The sequence below is a fragment of the Taudactylus pleione genome, unplaced genomic scaffold, assembly GCF_031769625.1.
Source record: "Taudactylus pleione unplaced genomic scaffold, aTauple2 ptg000041l, whole genome shotgun sequence".
Lineage (NCBI taxonomy): Eukaryota > Metazoa > Chordata > Amphibia > Anura > Myobatrachidae > Taudactylus > Taudactylus pleione.
Window position 1 is genome coordinate 57,992,014 of NW_028284443.1, and position 21,445 is coordinate 58,013,458.

A 21,445-nucleotide genomic window follows, 5' to 3' on the forward strand; every position below is an offset into this window, starting at 1 on the left:
CACTTATTAATATTATGCACCACCAGCCTGCGGCTTGCAGCCTCTCAATGAAAGTTAAATAGTGAAACAATGACCCCAAACACACCAGGCTATGTAAGGGCTACTTGACCAAGAAGGAAAGTGATGGAGTGCTGCATCAGATGATTTGGCCTCCACAATCACTCGAGCTAAACCCAATTGAGCTGGTTTGGGATGAGTTGGACCGCAGAGTGAAGGAAAAGCAGCCAACAAGTGCTCAGCACCTCTGGGAACTCCTTCAAGACTGTTGGAAAACCATTCCAGGAGGGTACCTCATGAGCGGATTGAGAGAATGCCAAGAGTGTGCAAAGCTGTAATCAAAGCAAAAGGGGGCTACTTTGAGGAATCCAAAATATAAAATATATTTTGATTTGTTTAATACTTTTTTGTTTACAACATAATTCCATATGTGTTTTCTTTCATAGTTTTGATGTCTGCAGTATTAATCTACTATGTTAAAAATAATTTAAATAAACAAAAACCATTGAATGAGAAGGTGTGTCCAAAACTTTTGACTGGGAATGTATGTATGTATGTATGTATGTATGTGTAAATAATAATATATATATTTTATTTATTGTAATGTGCAAACATTTTTGGCAGGTGTGTTTTATCAATTACAGTGAATGAACAATGAATCTAAATCAAATCAATATTTGGTGTGACCGCCCTTTGCCTTCAGCACAGCAATTATTCTAGGTACACTTGCACATGGTTTTTGAAGGAACTCAGCAGGATGATTGTTCCAAACACCTTGAAAAACTAACCACAGATCTTCTGTGGATGTAGGCTTGCTCAAATCCTTCTGTCTCTTCCTGTAATCCCAGACAGACTCAATGTTTAGATCAGGTCTCTGTGGGGGACATATTATCCCTTCCAGGACTCCTTTTTCTTGTTTACGCTGAAGATAGTTCTTAATGACATTGGCTGTATGTTTGGGATCGTTGTCCTGCTGCAGAATATATTTGGAGCCAATGACACACCTCCCTGACGGTATTGCATGATGGATAAGTAACTGCCTGTATGTCTCAGCATTGAGGACACCATTAATCCTCACCAAATCCCCTACTCCATTTGCTAAAATGCAGCCCCAAACTTGCAAGGAACCTCCACCATGCTTCACTGTTGCCTGCAGACCCTCATTATTGCACCGCTCTCCAGCCCTTCGGTGAACTGTGTCCTCAGTGAAAAATAATTGGCTCCACCTGTTGAACTTTTAAAATATGTCAGCCAATCAGCCAATATAAATATACACCTGTGCACCAACTAGCACAAAATGAAAACCATGCACTGTTATTGCTCCCTGAGGAATGAGTCTGTTTTGTGTAACAAAATATACATGGGTCACTCTTTTTAATAAGATAAAAATAAAGCATTTCTTTACCATCAGACTGTCTTGACATAAAAAGTAGTAAGAAATTAGGCTTTTTTTGTTTTTTTACATGAAAAAAAAATCTAAAGAATTTGTCTCAAATTACTTTAAGCAGCGGTTATCAACTCCAGTCCTCAAATACCACCAGCAGGTCATGTGTTATGGATTTCTTTAATCATGCACAAGGTAGGTAATCTACTTTTGTTGGGTCAATAATTATCCCACCTGCTTCCACAGACAGAAATCCTCAAGACTTGTTAGGAAACACCTGAGAGTTGAGAACTAATGGTTTAAAGCATGGTGCCAATGAATTTATTCATTATCCATGAAAATGAACAGTCCTAGAAGTTCAGATGTGTAAATTCTAGTAAAATAAACAGCTGAAGTTAAATATTTCTGATATAAAACCTAGTCCTAGCCACTGAATTTATAGTTGCACAGAACAAGAACTGCACAATACAAGGCGGTTTTCTAAAATCCAAGGACCTTACCTTGTATGAAAAACTGGTTGCCATAGAGAGGCCTTATAGACTGGTTCCTGAACCGGAGGCCTGGATATTTTCATCCCTAATCTATTAGGTCAGCATCACAATAACAAAATGCAACTTATTGTGACCGTTAAAATGCACCCCAAAATTGATAAAGGTAATTAGTAAAAATGTGTAGTTATCATGAACAAGCACCCGCTAAGCATGAGGATGTGCCTGTACTGGCCACAGTGACAGCAGTATGCCCTTACACAGGAGAGACAGACTCAGTGGGGTATATGTAGTAGCCTGTGACTTTCAGCTAGACTTTGGCACTAGATTTATAGCGCCAATGTTAAAAAAACAAAACAAAACACCCACACCCAACCCAGACTAGTGTGTGTTGTGTGTGTGTGTGTGTGTGTTTTTTTTTTTTTAGATTTCATTACTAAATGGCCAACATCTTACGGCTGTCTGCAGCTCGCAGGCTACGACATATACAGGGGCGTTTCTAGAGAGGATGGGACCCGTGTGCAGCCTCCGACACGGGCTGTGCGCGGCCAGCACCGGAGTTATAGACTCCGGGCACTAGAGTGTGCCCAGAGTCTATAGTGTCTGCACAGGTAACCGGGAAAATGTACTGTACTGTACTGCGCATGTGCAAACGACAGTTGTTTTACAGCATCGGACGCCCACTCCGACGTGGGACTCCGGAGAGGTAAGTAATATTATGGGTGCAGGGTGTGCGGTGCAGGGGCCCGTGTTACCCGCACACCCTGCACCCATTATAGATATGCCCCTGGACATATACATCAGTCTCATGGTTACAGCATGACTGGCTTCTTTGCAAAGAGGTATCGGGGTCTATTCATCAAACCATATTTTTCATGCTATTTTTAACATATTTACGTATGTCTTGTGTTAATTAAAGGACTTGGCGCAGTCAATATGACTAATATCTCCTTGTTAAGTCTGTCACAGTTATAGTAATATGGGGATGTTGAAATTACTGTATTCATCTTAGATTTTCGGTATAATTGATGTTGTAAATGTACACCATCTCCAACCCCCGAAAGCACTCACAAGCTGCTGTTTAGACGGCAGCTTGTTGCAGTAGTATACACTTAGCTGCTCTCCATCGCTCCCTCCTCAGGCTTCCGGGTCCGGATGCACTGTTCACGCTGCTGCTGCATGCTGCTAGTTCCTGGAAGCATCTCCCCCCTGTTCCCTGATGGTACTTGTAAGTGCTTCTTCAATTAACTGTTTATTTACTAGAAACCGTTTGAAATAAACAGTTCATTGAAGAAGCACAAGTGCCACCAGGGAACAGGGGGGAGATGTTTCCTGATGGTAGCAGCAGCATATTGCGGCTGGGAGAAGATGGGAAAGTGAAAAAAAAAAAAATTCCTGCAGCACCTTCTGCCCAGCTGTCCCTGGCCCCGCTTGTAACTGTAAGGGAGAGCGGGCCCAAGAGCGGGGGTCTGCACCAGCGGCTGCCAGCCAGTCATGACCAGGGAGTGGGGGAGATTTGTGGAGGACATAGGATGCAGGAGAGGGGTCCGGAGCTGCTGCCGATCAAAACACAGTGGATGGAGGAGGCAGGAGGTCTGAGCCATGCAGCCGGGGGGACAGAACTCTGCTGCACGGGAGACAGAGCATGACAGTGGATGCAGGCAGGGAAAAGTGTCTATTTTCCGAAAAGCTGTAATCGCAAAAATGACAGCTTTTCAGAATGGATACTTATGGAGAGGAGGAATGATTAATTCCTCTGATAATTAGAATGAACTCCATGTGAGTTCTAAACCTAATTATCTCCAGAGAATTGTATGTGGTAATGAATAGGTCCTATAGCAGGGACTTATAAAGATAATTTCTGCTCAAGTCCACAAAATGTGAAGTGCTGTACCTCAGTATGGCACTAATTATTTGTGCACCCGGTCACAATTTAAGTCCATACATATAGGGGGAAAATGTATCAAACATGAGTAGAGAAGTTGACCATAGCAACCAATTGGCTCAGGAGGGCTATCTGCCATAAAAACAAATCAAGAACACAAGTTCATCCATATCCTTCTCCACCCCTAGAGGAGTGGGTGGGGCCCTCAGGCAGTGGAGCCCACCGGGGAATGCCCCTGTGTGTCAGTCCGACCCTGTATCAGCTTCTAGTATATAAAATGACAGGTAGCTGATTGGTTACTATGATCAACTTCCCCACTCCTTAGGTTTGATCTATTTCGCCATAGGATGTATTCAGAATCCCGATGCTCAGTATATATCGGCAGCAGGATCCCGACGGATCAAAATGGCAACCACTTCAAACTGTATGTGGGTTAGGGTTAGCCTTAGAATACTTACCAAAAATCTCCAGCGTTTTCACCATCGGGATTCTGCTGCCGGCAAACCTAATTATCTGCTCCCCCTCTTCATTCTGGGGACTCTATTCTGGGCTCTTTAAACAACCAGTGTTTCTAATTGGATAATATACCACTATGTTTAGTGGCATTGTTGATTTGTTCTAAGCAATTTATCAGCACAAGGTTGGTCAGGTGACTTGAAATCTGATCTTTTTGTCAGCTAGCTTTGTAATTCCTCAATGCAGGTGGTGGGGCTGCTGTGGCTCAGGAAGGAACTGACTCTTCACATGTCCGAATACTGGTTATGGGAATTAAATAGGGGTATTGAATCTCTTAGCCACTAACCCATGATCTAGAAAGCCCTGAACTGAGAAAACAAGCGGTAGTGGGAAAATATTTTATTGATTTTTGTTGTATGTATACACAGCAATAATACAGTAACTATGTTGAGCATTGCTAAATCCCTACACTAGAAGAGTGCCAGGTACATTGTGGAAAAGCCAGAAGGGTGTCACCCTGATGAAGGACCATACATCAGAAACGCGTTGGTGTTTGATGTGAGGGACTCTCCAGCAACTTTTATACCTGGACTTTTTTGGTAACCTCCTGAGTGGAGGAGGTGATATTATTCTGCTGGTTCATGTTGGAAGTGCTAAGGAATCTCCCTTTTTTGGTTTTACTATGGCAGACTTGTGTTAATAATATATTCATATGGAATAAAAAAAACTTTTTTGATGATGAAACATTGCTTATGTCTGACTTGCATATGGAGGGAAGGACTTTCTGTATATACAGTTGAATAAGTGTGATTACCCATTTGATCAAAGAAACCTTTATGTGAACGTTGACACCTGGTCCCAGGTGAGTGTAAACTTTAAGGCAGGGGTGGGGAACCTTTTTTCTGCCGAGGGCCATTTTGATATATGTAACATTATTCATGGGCCAGATGCAGGCCATGCCCCCTGCGTGTGAGGTCACACGGGGATGGAGCCACAATCGCCAGTGATGACAGCAATGCCGGGAGCATCCTGAGGATGTTCCGGGGAGCTGTAAGGGCAGCAGTGTGACCAAAGGATGCTCCAGGTAGCACTGCTGCATAGATTCTGGCTGCAGGGTGCCATAATAGGCACCCTGCTATCCAGAAGAGGCTACCAGAAAAAAGCTCAGAGAGCCAGACCAAATGATTCCGGGGGCCTTATACGGCCCCCAGGCCTGAGGTTCCCCATCCCTGCTTTAAGGGGATCCAGATGGGGTACATGTGAAAGGAAGCTATGTATATGTTTATTTGTCTACGTGAAAAGAAACCTTTTATATGTATGCATCTCATTGTTAAGAGGTGAGCTCCAGGGGAATAACTCCAAACATCTGATCCGTTCATATATATTGACATAATTTGATGTCTTGTTTTTTTCTATCCTTGAGCGGAGGTCCCTATCAAGGCGGATGTCATCTATACTTTAATCAAGAAGACTGTGCTTAATATTTGGACCACTCAGTTTGTTATATTGATTTGAGGTGTGGTGCACTAGAGTGTGGACTAAGCTGCAGTTGCGGGGTGCAAGTTGTTTTGTTTCTTGTTACTCCTCACTGCTCTATGCCTACGCACCCTCCCCGCTCTGCTCCTACTCCTGCCGCTGCTAAGGTGACTCTGCATATGCCGGGTCATTATACTAGTTCCCTGCTGCCCCTGACTTGCTGTGCACCACCCCTGCTCCCCCGGGGGATGGCACATGCACAGACAGTCCCAGCTTGCTGAGTTTGTTTTCTCAGAGGACCTGGATTCTGCCTATCTTCGCCGGACTTGTGAGGTGAGTATTAATGAATGGCTACATAACACCACTATATATTGCATCATATCAATGTGATGTATAGTAGTAATTGCCGGTAGCCATTTCATTTTATACATGAATAGACCCCATGTTCTCGTACATCATTGCTCGAGTCGCGCCAAATAGCCTTTCCCGGCTCACGAGATCCCGTGTCACTCTGCTTTGCCATGGGTCTTTTTTGCGTCTTTCTCTCCAGCTGACTGTGCTGATTTTATTTATTACACTCTGCATGACTGAGTCTCTGAATCTATATATGAAGTGCTATGATGCATCAGACGCAGCTTTTTTTCAGGCCAATTTCTGCTGTATATCTGTGTGTGTGACTGAGCCTGTAAACAAAGCACCAGTGTCAGTCTCCTGGTGCATCCTAGTATATCGCATTGCTACTAAGATGCATTTTCGGGCAAAAAAGATGCCCGGTGGTAGTAGAGATACACAGGACCTGGCGGCTCACTCACGCCAAGCATCTCTCACCACATGGCATATTGAGGCTAGATGTTTGTAAACCAACAAAATTAAAACAAATTCTCCAAACATCTTTTGCACTTGAAACATAAAAGGAGGGGAAATAAAGTTTTAAGAAGGAAACTAAATTAAACTATTTTCTTTTATTGTCTCTCAGGAAACTTTTCTGGATACAATTGTGGAGACTGTAAATTTGGCTGGACAGGACCAAATTGTGACCAGAGGAAGCCACCAGCTGTGCGGAAAAACATCCTTTCTTTAACTCCCTTGGAGAGGGCTCGGTTCCTAGAAGCACTGGACCGTGCTAAGACCACCATTCATCCTGATTACGTGATCGCTACACAGCATTGGCTTGGTATTCTTGGGCCAAATGGAACCGAACCCCAAGTATCAAACACCAGCATCTATAACTTCTTTGTCTGGCTTCATTACTATTCTGTCAGGGACACACTCTTAGGTTTGTTAATTCATTATTAATGTTTGAGATCACAAGATACAATAATTAGGGATGACTTGTGTCATGAACCCAGTAGTAAATATGTAGTAAACCCCAAAAAAGGAATATTCTGGGAAATGTATTAAAGCTTCTAAAGAGTTGTGAAGTTGCCCAATGCTTGTCACCTTTTCGACAGCTTGCAGGAAATTAGGTGGGATGAGTTTATTAGGTCTCAATTTGCAAATATTTTGGTGCAGTAGCTAAAGCAGCTATTTTTTTGTTTATTGTAGATGTAGCCATTTTATTATGCAGTTTATTTACGCAATGGAACACATTTTTAAGTTTTTAGATGCTCTATTCTGAATATTTATTTCTTGTTCCTATAAACTAACTTGCCCAAAAGATCAATATCTTCTGTTCAGCTATTAAAAAGCAGCAAACCTAGAACCGAACCCTGCAATATCATTACTCTGCCATACTAGACTCCTCGTAATAGGTTGTAAGTAATTGCTCCACTGGCACCTAATTTAATCTATTGATTGTCCGTTTGAAAATTCTACTTCATGCTCATTTATTCTTGTACAGAACTCTTTGGTGCAGCAATGAATATAAGAAGCTTAAATTAAAATTCTAAAACCATTTTTTTCGACTTTAGGGCCAGGACGTCCATTCAAAGCCATTGATTTGTCTCACAAAGGCCCGGCTTTTGTTACTTGGCATCGATACCACCTGTTGCTGTTGGAGAGAGAGTTACAGGTAATGCAGCACTAACTGGTTGCCATATAAAACCCTCTTTGATGTAAACTTTAAACTATTTTATACCATACCCAATAACAATTGTTGGAATTGAGCAGAAAAAATGATTATATTTTATAGGTATATTTATCTAATGAGGGATTCTTATGGACAGTGGTTCAGCACAAGGAAAATCGGAGTGGAGATGTCTTATATAAATGCCTTGTGTGTTTTGTTATTCAATATGACTTTATTTCAACAGAAAATGCTGGGTGATGACTCGTTTGCCTTACCATACTGGAACTTTGCTACTGGCAGAAATGAGTGTGATGTCTGCACTGATGAATTATTCGGAGCATCCAGACTGGATAACCCTGCTCTAATCAGTCTAGGTTCTAGATTTTCACGTTGGGAGATTGTGTGTGACAGGTAAGATCTTTCATATGTTCATATAAATTAAATTAATCTTTATTGACTTTTAAAATTGTTGGAAGACCGTGCCCCACGCTGTCTCTCCAACTGGTACTTGGACCACGGACTGCCAGAAGTGCGACTTTTGACCTTGCGTGCTATTGTGCATGTTTCAGCTCTGCCAATAGTTTATGGGCCCAAGCCACAAGGCTCCCAGGCCATCAGTGTATGCAGATTAGTGATGCTGAGATCTTGGTTGCAGCGACACGGAATAAAAGATCTGAGGGAGTACAGAAAAGTCCTTATTCACAATTAAGGGTGAAAATCGTACAGTTCAGATGCAAGTATGAACTTTGCCAAGTTAGTGGAATGCTACATGGAAGTTTGCTATGCAGTTAAAGCAGAAACATTTTGGAAAGTTACTAGTGATCCCAGTGATAATCTCAGTCAAGACAATGTGGCTATACCCATGGGAACAATAGTTCATTTGTACAACCGCATGTATATTCCATAATTCATGGGAAGGTAACAGCATATGATATGTGGATAGCATTACAGACCTCTTATGAAAACAAAGAATTAATGAAAATAATTAATCTGATCTGAGACTCTGTACAGCACTAGGCTAACTGCATGCAAAAATTTGAAGGAATATGTAGATAGGATGTTGTCTATCTCAGCAATTGACTTCAGTAGCCATCCAAGTAGATGAGGAGGTTGCAATGGTGATGCTGCAATACTGTATGCAAGAATGGTTTATTAGGAGTTCTTTTCTATCCACAGATTGTATGAGCCAAGCTAATGCAGTTTCAAGAGTGTATACCTGTTTTGACTAATGCTGATAATTCTATTGTCAAAGGTGTGAATCCTAAAAGGCCCAAGTACATGTGCCACAAAATGGGACATAAGGCCTCCGGATGTAAAAAATTAATCATGTGGTATTTCATCATGCAACTGTGATAGAATGAGTTAACATTAAATTTAGCTGACCGTCACCACAAAGATTGCTGGTACATGGACTTGGGAGCCACAAGACACTTCAGCTGTAATGGAAGTTGGTTCAAGTCACTAAAGTAATTTTGTAAATGTCAGAAGAATAGGAGATAGTAATTGTCCTGACTTTCATGACATTTAGGACTGTGAGCTTATAAATTAAAGTAGAAACCATTGTCACAGACATAAAATATGTACTATTTGTGCCCGATCAGGTCTGATAACATTTTCAGAAAAGGTAAATAGAGCTCTTGCTACTTTTCTAAAGAGGAATGGCATCTAACACAAATTAACAGTTCCCTAGACACCAGAGCAAAATGCCAGGAGTGAAAGGACAAATAGAACAATCATTGAGAAAGCACGGACTATGCAAAGTGATGCAGATTTTGATATCGGTTAGACCCCAAGTCTATCTTGTTTTAAGCTTGGATATTGTCAGCAAAGCAAATGATGCAGATTGTGGGACATTACTAATCAAAAGCTCAAAGTCGAGAGATATAGGAATCTATTAACTAAGCCTTAGAGAGTGATAAAGTGGATATATAAAGTACCAACCAATCAGCTCCTAACTGTCACTTTACATGCTGTTTGATATATGACAGGTGCTGATTGGTTGATACTTTATCTCTCTTCAAGGCTTAGTGAATAGACCCCGTAGTCTTTCAGCAGGCAGCATCAACCAAAGCAAGCTTAATATTGCAACACAACAAGGACTTGTGATGTTAGACATGTCAACATTTTGGAAGTGTCAGAAGCTGAGACTAGAGATGTAAGTGATCAACCACAGAGCTGGAGCTCTAAGAGGAGTAACAAAGGTAGACCACCTAAAAGACCCAGCGAGGAGTTTGCTAACTTTACTTTTTGTATAGTTTGAGGTTCACTGCAAACAAAGTCAAGCAGCAACTGGAAAGTGTGGCAATCTGCCATAGACAAAGAGTTTACAGCTTTAAATGACAATGACACGTGGACCATTGTGGATAGGCTGAGCAACCATAAAACAGTCCAAAACAAGTGGGTCTTCCCCGAGAAATTAAACACTGATGGAAGACTTGCACATAACAAAGCCTGACTTGTTGTCAAGGGTTACACCCGGAAATCAGACTTTGACAACTGAAAGATCTTCTCACCTATTGCAAGGTATGTACATTACATATGGTCATTGCTATATCTGCTATGTATGATTACTACTGAACCAACTGGACTTTGATTCAGCCTTCTAAAAGGGTGAGCTAGCTGAAGAGATTTACATGGAGCCACTGGAACATTACAATGTAAATGCATTTCCAGAGAGAAAAGTGTGCTTACTAAAGAAATCATTGTATGGGCTAAAACAAAGTGGTCGCTGCGCAGTGTATTATTGGAAATTGACTTTGTACATTCTAAAACTGATCACTGCCTATACTACAAATGGAAGGAAAAATATTTGCTCATCATAGTTGTGTACGTTGAGGATTTGTTGCTTGCTGGGCAAGAAAGCCAAATATCCAAAGTCAATTTGTTGTTGGTTAAAAATTTCTAACTAAAAGATCTTGGCCCATCATACCAACTACTAGGTCTGAGACTCATGCAAAATTTGAATGCTTGGACGGTTACTATTGACCAACAAGGATACATCGATGCTCAACAATTTTGGCATGGAAGACGCAAAACCAATCAGTACACTGACTGACCAAAGTACAAAATATCTAAAGCTGTGTGTCCAACTTCAGAGGCCGAAATGGCTAACATCGGTACACGTCCAGACATCACGCATGTCCTGTCAGCCAATTTGCTATCAATCCTGGAAAAGAGCATTGGATTGCTGCTAAGTGTTTCCTGAGATACCTGAAAGGAACAAGTTCCTTGAAACTAAAGTGTGAGAAAACGAAGTTTGGAACTGCAAGCTTTCCGTGATGCCTATTGAGGATCAGATGAGGACGATAGGCTTTCCTACACTTGATAATTAGCGGGAGCAGCTGTTACTCTGAGATAGCAGAAAACAGCCTACTATTGCCTTGTCTGCCACTGAAGCTGAGTATAGCAATCCCAGAATCAACCAAAGAGGCAATGTGGCTGAAGACGAGTTTGTGTGAACTGAGGAGCTGATTCAGACACGCTCGCTAAGATGCGTTTTCTCATAGCTGCCAGATTTTTCACAATCTGCGTATGCATCGCAGAGCACAAACCAGTGCAAGAGATTGGGAAGCGTTCGCTCGCTGCTCATAGACAGCCCAGAAGAGTGAGTGACAGGAGAAGCTGTTTGTGGGTAGTGACCGTGGCTGGCCACTAGAAATGGGGGAGTGGAGGTGTGAACGCAGGTGTGCCTGAGCATCTCAATCCGTTTTGGAGGCATGCATAATTAATAGGCAGCGTCATAGTACAAGTCACCTGTTTGTATTTCACACTGAAGTGATCACAGTGCTTGCGGAAGGGTATAGTCAACCTGAAGAGCTGTGATCTCATCCGATGGTGATCGATATACCAATGGTTTCAAGTACTTCCAGAGAGAGATGATGTGCACAAGTGGGTGTCTTATGAATGGCTGGTGGGCGTCTACATACACTAAGTGATCGCAAGCCAAGACATAATGGGCGTGCTAATGCCTTGCAGTGTGATCGCCTGCCTTGCTGGGAGTGTGCAGGATTTGCATACACTGGGTGTGAGCGAACGGGTCTGAATGAGCTCCTGAGTCCTCAAAGTCCAGATAATACCAGCATTGCATGTGACAAAGGTGCAATCGATTTGTCTTCCAGGACCAAACACTATGGTTGCTCTAAGCATAGTGCTATAAGACAGCTCTTTTGATCAGTGAGATATATTTAGTTGGTGAGGAGAATCTTGACATAACGTATACTGAATGCCTTTCTAAAAAAAAAAAAAAAAAGATGGGTTGGAGTGTATTTGAAATGTTGATGTATTATGTTAGGGTTTTACTCTCTCGTGTTTTTAGGTACATGTTAAATCCGAAATGTGGTATGTCTTGTAAGTCTAACTAGAGACAGCCTTGAGAAAGGGTGGGTGTTAGGCGAGAACACCCACGTTGCCTATGCCCGGCACAAGCAGGGCCGGATTAAGGCCCACATGGGCCTGGAGCTGAAAATGTTCAAGGGCCTATATTGAGAAGGGGAAGAGCTGTGACCGGTGCTGTGCGGGTGTAGTCAGTCACCTTGGTGTGTGCACCCCCTACTCTATGAACACAATGTATCCCTAACTACATAGAAATAGAAAAATTGCATTATTTTTTTGGGGGGGCAGGGGGAACTAGAAAAACGATTTGAATACTTAAAATTTATGGCCAGTTAGGCACCTGGTAATCATGCTGTCATGTTGATGGGCCTATTTTTATGTGGAGACCTGGAGCTGTAGCTCCATCCGCCCCATTGTTAATCTGGCCCTGGGCACAAGGAGGAGCAACCTCTGACCTTGTTAGCTACTGCACATGTGAGGCGCGTCGGAATCTTCAGCTCATCCTCCATGCTAGAAGGATGTTCCCCTGATGGACTTCAGTGATTCTCTCATAGAGATGGCGTTACAGAGGCCAGTGACCCCGGATAGTTCCACTGTACCACCACTGCTATACTGCTGCATGTATAGAGCCTGTGTGCATACTACACTGCCACCACTACTACAAACACTGGTGTTTTCTCACCTGTTGCACACCACCTGCCCTCCCCTATACATTCCTGGCTGGATCTAGTACATACATTATATGAGCGCTGTATACCTGTTATACATAACTGATGCATTAACCCTGTGTCATCCTGTACCCTATTCTGCATGGTTAATAAACCAAAGACCTGGTTGAGATTAGTCCACTGGGTAGATAAACTTAATCGCATACCTACAGTCAGGTGCATAAATATTGGGACATTGACAGAATTTTCATATTTTGGCCTCTATTCACCACCACAATGGCTTTGAAATGAAACAAACAAGATGTGCTTTAACTGCAGACTTTCAGATTTAATTTGAGGGTAATTACATCCAAATCAGGTGAACGGTGTAGGAATTACAACGGTTTCTATATGTGCCTCCCACTTTTTAAGAGGCCAAAAGTAATGGGACAAACTAAACAATCCTAATTCTAACTTTCACTTTTTAATACTTTGTTGCAAATCCTTTGCAGGCAATTACAGCCTGAAGTATGGAACGCATAGACATCACCAGACGCTGGGTTTCATCCCTGGTGATGCTCTGCCAGGCCTCTACTGCAAATGTCTTCAGTTCCTGCTTGTTCTTGGGGCATTTTCCCTTCAGTTTTGTCTTCATCAAGTGAAATGCATGCTCAATCGGATTCAGGTCAGGGGATTGACTTGGCCATTGCATAACATTCCACTTTTTAGCCTTAAAAACTCTTTGGTTGCTTTTGCAGTATGCTTCGGGTCATTGTCCATCTGCATTGTGAAGCGCCGTCCAATGAGTTCTGAAGCATTTGACAGAATATGAGCATATAATATTGCCTGAAACACTTTAGAATTCATTCTACTGCTTTTGTCAGCAGTCACATCATCAATAAATACAAGGGAACCAGTTCCATTGACAGCCATACATGCCCACGTCATGACACTACCACCACCATGCTTCACTGATGAGGTGGTATGTTCTGGATCATGAGCAGTTCCTTTCCTTCTCCATACTCTTCCCTTCACATCACTCTGGTACAAGTTGATCTTTGTCTCATCTGTCCATAGGATGTTGTTCCAGAACTGTAATGGCTTTTTTAGATGTTGTTTGGCAAACTCTAATCTGGTCTTCCTGTTTTTGTGGCTCACCAATGGTTTACATTTTGTGGTGAACCCCCTATATTCACTCTTGTGAAGTCTTCTCTTGATTGTTGACTTTGACACATATACACCTACACCATATACACCTACCTCCTGGAGAGTGTTCTTGATTTGGCCAACTGTTGTGAAGGGGTTTTTCTTCACCAGGGAAATAATTCTTCTGTCATCCACCACAGTTGTTTTCCGTGGTCTTCGAGGTCTTTTGGTGTTGCTGAGCTCTCCGGTGCGTTCTTTCTTTTTAAGAATGTTCCATACAGTTGATTTGGCCACACCTAATGTTTTTGCTCTCTCTCTGATGGGATTGTTTTGATTTTTCAGCCTAATGATGGCTTGCTTCACTGATAGTGACAGCTCTTTGGATCTCATATTGAGAGTCGATAGCAACTGATTCCAAGTGCAACTGTCACACCTAGAATCAACTCCAGACCTTTTATCTGCTTAATTGATAATGAAATAACGAGGGAATAGCCCACACCTGTCCATGAAATAGCTTTTGAGTTAATAGTCCCATTACTTTTGGCCCCTTAAAAAGTGGGAGGCACATATAGAAACTGTTGTAATTCCTACATTGTTCACCTGATTTGGATGTAATTACCCTCAAATTAAATCTGAAAGTCTGTAGTTAAAGCACATCTTGTTTGTTTCATTTCAAAGCCATTGTGGTGGTGAATAGAGGCCAAAATATGAAAATTCTGTCAATGTCCCAATATTTATGCACCTGACTGTATATCAAATATAGGACCTATAAAACCTTTTTATAGGTACTGTGGTTTAAAATGTAATGTTATCTCTGTTGTCCTGAACAGTTGTGTGTATATTTATTAATAAGTTTCTGAAATTCTGCATCATTTCAATTACTCTTGAAGGAAACTGAGGGGACAATGTTTATATTGAAGAGCAGCAATCATCCCATTCCCCAGTTTTTTTTCTAGTAGAAAGAATGGATACATAACTGCCATGACTATGAAGTAGTAAACCCCTAGTGATGATGGGGGATCTCTAATTGTACAGAAACTATGGCAAATAACCATGGATTTGTTTTGAGGACTTTCATCTGACTCATGTACAAGTCAATATTTCGCCATATATTTACTGTAATCCAACTTGTTTCCAAACTACATAAGAACCTATGACCTGTTCATGAAAGATTCAATGTAGCTTAAATTAAATCTACCACACTGCCTAGTGTGAACTTGCATGACATCAGTCACTATTCTAAGGTTAAGAGTCCGCTGCTGGCCTCCCTGCGAGTTGATTGATAAACAACTTTAGTCATAAAAATGGCCGACAGCTGGGATCTGAAGGCATAATTTGATTAGGTTATGTCTGTATTACTGTCAGGACGCACCTCTCCTCTCCTGTAACAAATCACCAGGACCCTGTTGACATTTTAAACGCTTCTAGATTGATATTCTCAATGCAATTACAAAAAAGTTCCAACTCTAACCCCATACTTAATAGGGCCCAGACATCTGTGATATATTGCCTGAATCCTGTGTTCTCCCAGGGATTGGGGAAATCCAACATGTTGGAAGTCCTCGAGTCACCGATCCTGACCAAAACATTATCGTGAGTGGGGAGTTAGGGATTTTAACATGCTGTTTTTCCCCGATCCGCCGACTGATTGCCGATCATTGATGTCGGGGGTCATAGTCTTTGAACGCCAATTGGCGGATTGGATCTAAACTCTCTGCCCCATGGTATCTGCAATCCTGTATTATACAGTCTATATGAACTGCAAAACTGACAGGTTTTTCTGTGTTTAAATCCTAGCTTAGATGAGTACAATCGTCTGGTTACACTGTGTAACGGAACTAATGAAGGTCTTATTCGGAGGAGCACAATTGACCAATCTGGTGGGAATCTGCCAACAATGGATGATGTAAAGAAATGTCTTTCACTTGGAGTGTTTGACAGTCCTCCTTACTTCACAAACTCTACTTCAAGTTTCCGGTATGTGCATGTTCATTGTGGTCTGAGGTTTTGAAATGGTTAAGAGATGTTGCGCTTGAGGTATCATCTAGTGTATAATTCATAAACACACACACACACACACAGACACTACGGTGTGGTGGCTTGTTTTGTAAATGCTTACAGGAGTACTGCTTTTGTTCTAAAAGTCACTGAATTTGATTCCTAAATTCTGTGAAAACCTTTATCAGCAATTGCTAACAAAGTACAATACAGCGTGGAATTTGGCGCTGACACGTCGATAAGGTGAACATGTTGCTTACAGCATGTTAATTAGATCGGTGTTACAACTGTTAACATACTGGTAAAGCCAATTGTGTGGGCAATCATAACATGTTCTACGTAGCATGTTAACCATGTCCACATGCCAGCACCTGCATTCCAGGATAGACCTAGTCACTGTCTATCCTGTATGGGGTAGCACACAACAAATGAAGGCTATACTTGCATAAAATTAATCTGTAAGAACTCATTAAGGTGAGATTAATTTGTTCATTTTCAGATGGAAACTACTAATATATTTATTTTTTTACTTGCACAGGAATGCACTTGAAGGTTTTGAGGAGCCAAATGGAACATTGGATTTTCCTGTAATGAGCCTTCATAATTTAGTCCACACATTCTTAAATGGAACCAGTGCATTGTCCCACTCTGCTGCTAATGATCCAATTTTTGTGGTATGTATTCCCTTTTATGCAGTAGATCAGTGTTTCCCAAACTCATTCCTCAGGGAGCACTAATGGCCGGTACACACTAGACGATATGTCGTCCGATCTGTCCAAATCGGATGACATCTAGGGCACATTATCTAGTGTGTACCCTCAATGTCACTGACGAGGCACGCTCCCGCGCATAGTCAGCGGCATCGCCCGTCGGACCTGCATGCAGGACAGACAGGCGACACTGTCGCTCCCAACATCGGTAAGTGTGTATGCATTTGCCGATGCCGGGCCCCCCACCGGATCCCATCACATGATAGTGCAACATTGTTGAATGTGTATCCAGCTTAACAGTGCATGGTTTACATTTTTCCTACTTGGTGCACAGGAGTATTCATTACTGGATGACATATATTAAATAATCCACAGGTGGAGCTAATTTTATCACTTGTGATTCTGTGAGGAGACCTGGAAAACATGCACTGTTAGTGCTCCCTGAGGAATGAGTTTGGGAATCCACAAAATGGAAAAGCCCACATACCACTCTGAATCAACAGGCCATTTGTATAAATGTGTTTGTACAATGCTCCTCACTATATTTGCATATATGGAATGCATTTCTGTGGTGCTTTAATGGCAGAATCAGTATTAAAGTCATCTAATCAGTGGCGCCATGCAGGGGGTACGGGCCACACTCGGGTGTCAGCAAAATGCCGGTTCCTCTGTCACACCGCAACACTCTGCTCCTGTCACTGCAATCTCCTGCAGCACCCGGCTCCTGTCATAGAAGAGGAGCCAACAGTGCAGACTGCCCAGTCTCCGTGGGCAGCCCAGCAACTCGGGTGATGCTGGGTTGCCCCTGGAGTCATGCTATTGGGATCCCCTATGAGGCCACACCCCTTTATTTAGGCCATGCCCCCTTTTTAGCCAGATGTGCCTCCGGCTCGGGGGGGGGCTATCCAGAGTGCGCACCGAGTGTCGCCTCTGCATCTAATGGGGGAAGTTTTTGCATCTAGTGGGTGCTATGTTTTCCTACCAAAGTCCACAAAGGAAAATCAGGCAAACACAGGAAGAACATAAACACTTCACAGATGGTGCCCTGCCATGGTTGTTAGTTAGTAAATCCTTTTACCAAGGCTGACTTTCTCCTTACTTGCCAAGTCTACCTTAAGCTGGAACATGCTCCCAATTACAGTAAGTACCACTCTTTGGATCTTATGTGGGTATTCGTGAATAATTTGGTGAAGTTTAGTAAATCCGTAAATGATAACTAGTTGAATATAGCGAAACTTGAAGAAATAAACAACACCTAAGTTTAATGTCCGAACACAAGACTGATGGAAGTCCATTGGGGTTTGTACGCTGTCCTGTTAAAAGGCCTTTCTTAATTTCATACTGTGAACCTTTGTGATTCTTCAGGGGCTCATCATTCAGTTCCACAGCAATGCTACAAGTGATATCAAACTACCCTGTCACCTATGCATGTGCAGCATTGAGTAGTAGTTTTAGTTATTTTACAGCTCTGTAAATATGCTATGTATGTTGATATCCACTGTTTGAGGATTGAATTCCATAAATTTCCTAAGCAGTTTAAACTATTATGTAGTGCCCTCACTGTATGACAGACTAAAATAATTCTGTGTAGCCGATGTCCACATAGTGACCTGTGTCCAGGCTGAGTCTCCCAAATCCAAATATTCAGAAATACGGAATATTCCAAAATACAGAATATTTTTAGCATGACTGAAAAAGTGAAACCATTGCTTTCTGATGGTTCAATGTACACAAACTTTGTTTAAGGCACAAAATTATAAAAAATATAGTCTAAAATAACCTTTAGGCTGTGTGTATAAGGTATATATGAAACATAAATTAATTTCATGAATGTACACACTTTTTTTTTAATGCACAAAATAATTAAAAATATAGTATAAAATGACCTGCAAGCTGTGTGTATATAAAACATGAATGCATTCTGTGCTTAGATTTAGGTCCCATTCCCAGGATATTTCATTATGGTATGCATATATAACAAAATATGGAATATTCCGATGTCCAAAATACCCCTGGTCCCAAGCAATTTGGATATGGGAGCCTCGACCTGTATAAAGATCAGTTTGATGTCTGTGAACCATGTATAGTGATTAATAGTACGGAATGGATCAATTGGAAGAGAGAGTGCAAAGCCTTGCCTAAAGCCAAGTTGGAGTCTCCATCTGGCTCTGAGTAATGGGAGCAGGAGAGGTGCCCCTCCTGAATCCTAAAGTAAGAAGTAATGCTTCTGCTTGCCCGCCTCAATCCTAAAGTAAGAAGTAGTGCTTTTGCTTGCCCTGATCATCCACTCTCCATGCTGCTTGTATGTTGCTACAAATATTCTCAGTAAAATGACCTTTTTATTATCGTTTAGATGTTGATGTTGTACCATACTGCCCATAAGTATCATACTGCGCCCAGTGTGGTTTTTCTTTTATGACAGACCAGATATTGTTCTGCTCTTAAACTTGACAGCTAATTTTAATAACTAAGATTATTTTGCCATCACAACACCTGTGGAAAAATAGGTGGAGGATTGTGTGTGTAAATTTCTTTCATTTACTTACTTTTATTTATGTAGTCTGAATTTTTTTTTTTTGTGTTGTATACTGTTCAGGGTATTGCAGTTACATTTGGATACTTCTTGGTGGTGTTTTTTTTTTTTTTGTGAAATTTATCCACATTATTCATTGTATTTGTAATTTTAATGTGTCTTCCAACCATTTATTGTTTGAATAAAGTTGTCCTTAAGTGAATTAAATTGCTGTAAATTCTAACTGAAGAGGACGACTATCGGCTATAATAGTTCACCAATGATAAACCTGGGACCTAAAATTCAGATCTGCTTCTAGGTGCCAGGTTTCAACACATGTTTTGAGTTGGTCCGTGCCACAGTTCCGTAGTGAAATAAAGGGAAGGAGGTAATCCAGCATGTACCAGGTGAAAGTCAAAGCTCCTTCACTTTGTAGCTTACTTCTCATTAGCGTAATAAAGCAGATATGCTTACTCACTGTGATGCAAGTAATGCGCAATTTTTTGGCTCTATTTTTTGTTTATCCTGAAAAATTGTAATCAACAGTTATGGTATACGTCTTATTTGTAGGTCCTCCATTCATTCACTGACGCAATATTTGACGAATGGATGAAACGCTTTCAGCCCACAGATGCTGTTTGGCCTCAGGAACTTGCACCAATAGGACACAATCGCATGTACAACATGGTGCCTTTCTTTCCTCCTGTAACTAATGATGAGCTTTTCACACCTGCTGAGCAGCTGGGATACACATATGCTATTGAATTACCAGGTAACTTAAAGCACTTCAGTATTGCCCAATACCTGCACACTACAATGTTTTTGTATTCCCACCTCATTTATTCCAAACCAAAAATTCACTAGATATTGTAGAACACTACATGTAATTGTTTAGCAGTTTATTTTAAACCATGGAAATACAGATAAAGCAGTTGGCTTTTCAGTTCCCTTTCATCCTGTGGCAACATATGCAAAAAGTAATAAAGACCTAAAAGACACAGATGGTCCTTTGGGTACCCCAATGAGCTGGTACAGGTGCCCAGACTGAACCCTGAAGCAGCATGTCCTGATATTGCAGCAGCTGGAGATACAGCAGCATATTTAACTACTTGGTGTTAACCAGCCAAATATGTTTGCCCCAGGGCTGGTTACACCACGGATCAGTAAGAATGTGGCCTTGGAGTAAATAAAGTACTGTGCTATCAGCATTTCATATACATATTTGGTAGGCAATAATTTGGGTAACATTGAAAACCTAAGTAATGTATTTCCTTCCTCTCCAGCCTCTGATGCGGACAGTCGTGCCATCGCTGTGGTTATTGCATCTACTGTTGGTGGAGTACTTATCGCCTTGCTTGTCCTCTTGGTGCTGCTTGTTCTCTTTATGAACAGAAAAGGGCGACGAGGTTTTGAGCCACTAATGAATGCCAGCTACAACAGCAGGAAATACACAGAAGATGCATAAAATATCTTAAGTCTAGATCTTTGTAATATACCTACATTTTGTTTGTGTGTGGCTGAAGTATGTTGGTATGTGTTACAAATTAAATTTACTTCTACACCACAATGTATTAGCTTGAAATGCTTGTGATGAGTCTCTCCCTTGTTAATTGTAGTTACTTTTATTGTCAAATATATCCTGGCATTATGTAAATAATACATGCACTCTGGGTTGGTTGTATACTTTAACATTAGTATCCTTACTCCTCTTGTACCTAGTATAGATGTACTGAACAATGTTTCCTAGTATCAACTCCTAACCAGTAATACTGCACAATATTAATAAATGACCCAACAAGCTAGTGAGTTTATGCAAAAGACAGATACACAGTTTAAAAGTAGGACAATCACAGGGATGATGGTATAGATGAGCAATGATATGTATGAAAACTAGAACCCGTTAATTAGTTTTTGCTGATCCTGACACTGTTTGATATGCCATTTGAGGGGGACTACACATAATATCCCGGATGCTGTACGTCCAGCTAGACTAAAGTATATTAAGTACAGAAGCACAAGATAATATATAAACTGTACCTACTTTGTATCCTCCCTGGTAAAATAAATAAAATATGAAATATTTTGATGACTTATTATGTGTTGATGTCTGTCTAGAACACAAGCAACTAGGCACAAGTGTTCTTTGTAAATATTTTGCCTCATTCGAATAATACAAACTTCTGTATTAAAAAGGAAACACCCAAGTCAGCCTGAGGGTCGCTCTCTTTTGTGCTCATTTAGCATGCTAACCTTTTTATTGTATTTCCATTAAAAGTTTTATATTTTGGCTTACAGTAAAATGAACCTGATCCTTTTTCTATAGGATTCTGGGCCTGATTCAGAGCCGGACGCTATTTGCGGACGGTCGTTCTAAAAAAGGGGCCGGCTATTTAAATTGAGCGCTCG

At 41.3% G+C, this 21,445-nt stretch overlaps 1 protein-coding gene across 1 annotated transcript in view; it reads left to right on the forward strand.

Moving 5' to 3' along the window:
- The window catches only part of DCT (dopachrome tautomerase), a 55,588-nt gene extending 34,417 nt beyond the window's left edge, over window positions 1-21,171 (forward strand). Inside the window, exons 2-8 of the mRNA XM_088457083.1 lie at window positions 6,663-6,962; window positions 7,597-7,697; window positions 7,939-8,105; window positions 15,617-15,796; window positions 16,356-16,491; window positions 19,610-19,811; window positions 20,323-21,171. Of these exons, the coding sequence (XP_088313209.1) occupies window positions 6,663-6,962; window positions 7,597-7,697; window positions 7,939-8,105; window positions 15,617-15,796; window positions 16,356-16,491; window positions 19,610-19,811; window positions 20,323-20,504 (1,268 nt within the window). The 3' untranslated portion in view covers window positions 20,505-21,171. The remainder of the gene's footprint in view (window positions 1-6,662; window positions 6,963-7,596; window positions 7,698-7,938; window positions 8,106-15,616; window positions 15,797-16,355; window positions 16,492-19,609; window positions 19,812-20,322) is intronic.
- The last annotated feature ends 274 nt before the right edge of the window (window positions 21,172-21,445 follow it).